Raw genomic sequence first — 3,886 nt, 5'->3', positions numbered from 1 at the left:
TATATATATATATATATAAAGGATAGGATAGGATTGCACACAACAAAAGCAGAAGATGATTATATGTAGTTTTGGTGGTCTTCATCTTTGTTTGGTGAAAGCAGTACACGACTTCGATATTCTCCAAGAGCCCATATGGGAAATATGTTTCTGAATGCTGAGTAGCTTATAGTACAATTTTTGCAGAACACTCCCACGATTTCCTACATTGAAATCATACATTTGTTTGTTAAATACACACACAATCAGGGATGAATATATATCTATCTATCCATGCATTTTTGTTACTTGTTACCTACCTGTTGGGGAAACTCTCCGTTTTCCATTTGTGAATTGATCAACACCTTAGCCGCACGATGCAACAGCCATGGATCTCTTTGACCCTATATACAATATTCCATTAATTAAACAATCACTTTTTTATCTGCTATATATAACATTTCCTTATTTATTATACCTGTCCAGCTTCAATAAGTGCCAACATAGCCCAAGCAGTGTTCACTATGTGTGACTTGTTTCCTTATAGATTTGTGTATACCTGTTTGTTCATCAATTACTAAATGCTGAATGGGATATGTATGGAACCAAATAAACTTACAAAAGTTATTGATTTTGTTACCTTGTTCTGGCATGAGACGTAGCTCTCTCCCCATCCACCACAAGGGTTCTGTTTGGATAGTAGAAACTCACATGCTTTTCTAATGCAGTGGCTATCTTGGTAGGTCTTACCAGCAGCTATGAGCCCATTTATTCCAAACCATGTTCCATAGGTATAGCAGATTCCCCATGACCCAGACCTACCATTATGGACTCATTTATCATATTTCCAAGACATAATAACATAATTGTTGTTAGTGGAGAACAAAAAGAAAAAACAAACCATGAGCCATCAGGTAACTGAATGGTTTGGATATAGTTTCCTGCCTTAGCCATACAAGTTTGTATTTCCATGTTCAAGTGTTGTGGACATTTCTCTCTGAATAATGCAAGACCTTGTATCACTGCTGATGTGCATTCTACATACTGATAATCAATCATGATATCTCCAAATGTTTCAGTGGGATTTATTTTCTGTCATAGTAACAAAGAGTGTTAATAAATATGAATCTATCTTTCTTATTTAAGATAAATAAAAAAAGTAAGCCTTTACCTCCAGCCATGAATAAGATCTGGTGAGCTCATAGGATGCAAATCCGCCACTTGGATTCTGTAATAATATGGAAAGACCAAATTCATAATTGATGAGATGCTTGTGTTGAATAGAGACGTAATTATGGTCCTTACCTGGAGGGATAAAATATAATTAACAGCATCATACAACTGTTCTGTTTCTATTGCTTTCCCAACAGTCTCAAATGGCATGTTTGACAACAAAATTGCTACCTGCCATGAACAAAATGAACAACATGGTTATGTTTTAAAAAAAATGAGATTTTGTTGAAATAAATAAAAAAAGGGAAATTAATTTATGACCTTCAAGCCTTCTGCAGAACAATCTGATACAGACCAACCATTGTCTCGAGTTGAGAAAGGCCATCCACCTTTTGAAATGTGTCTATACCATTCACTTGGATTACCACTGCTGTTCCTTCTCACCTTCAATACCAAACATTTTTATCTTCTTTCATAACTAAGAGTTTCACTAAATAAACATATATATGTATGTATGTATGTATGTATATAGCAATAGCACTTACCTGTGAGCATTTTATGAAATGGTTTGCTTTCTTAAGCATTGAGCTGTATTCATCATCCATATTGGTAGACAAGATTGCTTGTACAGTAAAAGAAACATCCCAAAATTGAGAACCATTATATCCCTGATGTCATGTCATACAACTATTTGTATTCAGAATATGCATTTTTAACTAATGACAAATAATATAAATTGATGTTTAATATGCACCTGCACTTTGAAACAAATCCTCACTTTGAACCCAATACCAACATTTATATAAGCATAATAGGAATGTGACTCTTGATGTTTATTCGAAAGACGTGATGCAAAGACGTGATGAATTTAGAATGTCAGGTTAATTTTAATGGCTTGAACCCTGAGGGTCTCAGGGACCTGATATTATATAGGCATAATAGGAATCTAACTCATGACGTTTAAGGAATTTTGTGCTTCTCTTCCCTTCCAGTACCCTCGAAACCCTTATTTATATCTAGAGAATACGGTGATTGATATCAGTGATTAATGAGGGGGGAAATTGCAGAACTTCCACTCAGACCTTTGTTGGCTAATTCTAGCCATCTAACCTATAACTACAACGAGAAAACAAACATAAATCCAGAGGGAGTATCTTCATCACATACAAACAATGGGTAAAAAGGAACAGATGCATACCCGAAAAACCCTTCAGTTGAGTCATCTCCAGCATGTGCTAGAATAGCATCACCCCCTGGATGTTCTTCCACATATGGGGTAACATCATATACCTAGAGTAAAATGAAATCCAAAGAAATATTAACCGCATTTCGGTTCTAGCAGTACAAATCCTAAATCATACCATTAGTAAACAACAATGTAGCCTTAGATAGGGTTAAATGGTGAACATAAGATTTGAAACAGAAATACCATTTGGGTTGAAACCAAAGGAGTAGCACATTCATGTGAAGTATAAAACCACAATAGAATATCACACCTTGTTCTTGATGATTATCCAACAATCTGTTCTCTTGTGATGCAAAGACACTTCAGATTTACTGAATGATTTTGATTCCTGCAATAAAGATATAGTACATGAAAACATGCTAAGTTATGCTAAAAATCTGTTCTTTTCAGCTTATTTGAAAAGAAAAAAAACTTATTGAATCAGTGATTAATTAAACTATTCACTCAAATGCACCCTTAAACATAAAAAAGGGAATTAGCTATATACCTTATCTTTGTTGTTTAAGGTAGAGTGAGCATTTCCCTTTTGTCCTGAGAAAGATACAAAGAAATCAATCAGATAAACACACATCAATGTAATAGTTATAAGAAAATGAAACAGAGTTAAAAAAAAGATGGACCAGATTTGTGGTGTCGTGGGATCAAAAGAAGAGCGAGTAAGAGACCAAAAAGCAATGCAAGTGCAACAATGAAAACCATATTGTGAAATTTAGAAACTTTAGTGGCAAATATAATCTAAAACAGCAAAAACAACAAGCAAAACTCAGAAATAGATAATCATCGCAAGAAGCAGAAAAGGATTCGAATAATTTGAAGAGAACTAAACCGTACAAGAAAACGAAGAAAACGATAGGAGGCCTCTTAGGCTTGTTTGGTTCTATTGAACTGACATTCATTGAAAATTAGGGATTATAATTTCTCAGATTTCTATAACTAATAATATTAGAGATTAGAGAAGCTCAAAATTAGGGATTTGAGAAACTCAAAATTAGGGATTAGAGATTTGAAACAAAAGTATAGAATTAAAAAAGGAGATGAAGTGATTTCTTACCAATATATGAATGAGCTAGGAATTCAACAACAAATGAAGTGATTTCTGGAGAGTTGTGATGAAGTGATTTCTGGATAATTAATTTTTAAGCTTTTATATTGGTGCATGGTGTGAAATTGTGAAAGTGGTGAAGTGGAGAAGAAGTGATTTTTGGAAAAGAGAAGAGAGTGATGAACGTGAAAGTGTGAAAGTGATAAATGAGAAAGATGAATGTGAATATTATTTATCATGGGCTACACAATATTAATTTTGGGCCTTATTCTTTAAATTTGCCATGGTGTCACTAAGTGTGGCAAAAAGACTGTCCCCAAATGTCTTTTGTTTTGTAGTGTATGTATGTATGTATATATATATATATGTATGTATGTATATATATATATGTATGTATGTATATATATATATATATGTATGTATATATATATGTGTATAATGATTAC

General features: G+C 33.5%; 1 protein-coding gene and 1 pseudogene across 1 annotated transcript; both read right to left on the bottom strand.

Annotated features, from left to right (window-relative positions):
• LOC109332498 lies at window positions 8–1,950 on the bottom strand (annotated as a pseudogene).
• Window positions 2,218–3,148, bottom strand: LOC109332366 (cytochrome B5-like protein). The gene is made up of 4 exons (XM_019567324.1): window positions 3,019–3,148; window positions 2,886–2,929; window positions 2,649–2,726; window positions 2,218–2,442 (listed from the first exon to the last, which is right to left on the bottom strand). Exons 1-4 carry the CDS (start codon window positions 3,095–3,097, stop codon window positions 2,269–2,271), a joined length of 375 nt encoding a protein of 124 aa, XP_019422869.1. The 5' UTR covers window positions 3,098–3,148; the 3' UTR covers window positions 2,218–2,268.

The sequence above is a fragment of the Lupinus angustifolius genome, chromosome LG18 (assembly GCF_001865875.1).
Source record: "Lupinus angustifolius cultivar Tanjil chromosome LG18, LupAngTanjil_v1.0, whole genome shotgun sequence".
Lineage (NCBI taxonomy): Eukaryota > Viridiplantae > Streptophyta > Magnoliopsida > Fabales > Fabaceae > Lupinus > Lupinus angustifolius.
The sequence above is the reverse complement of the archived record's forward strand: the minus strand, read 5'-3'. Positions and strand labels throughout refer to the sequence as shown.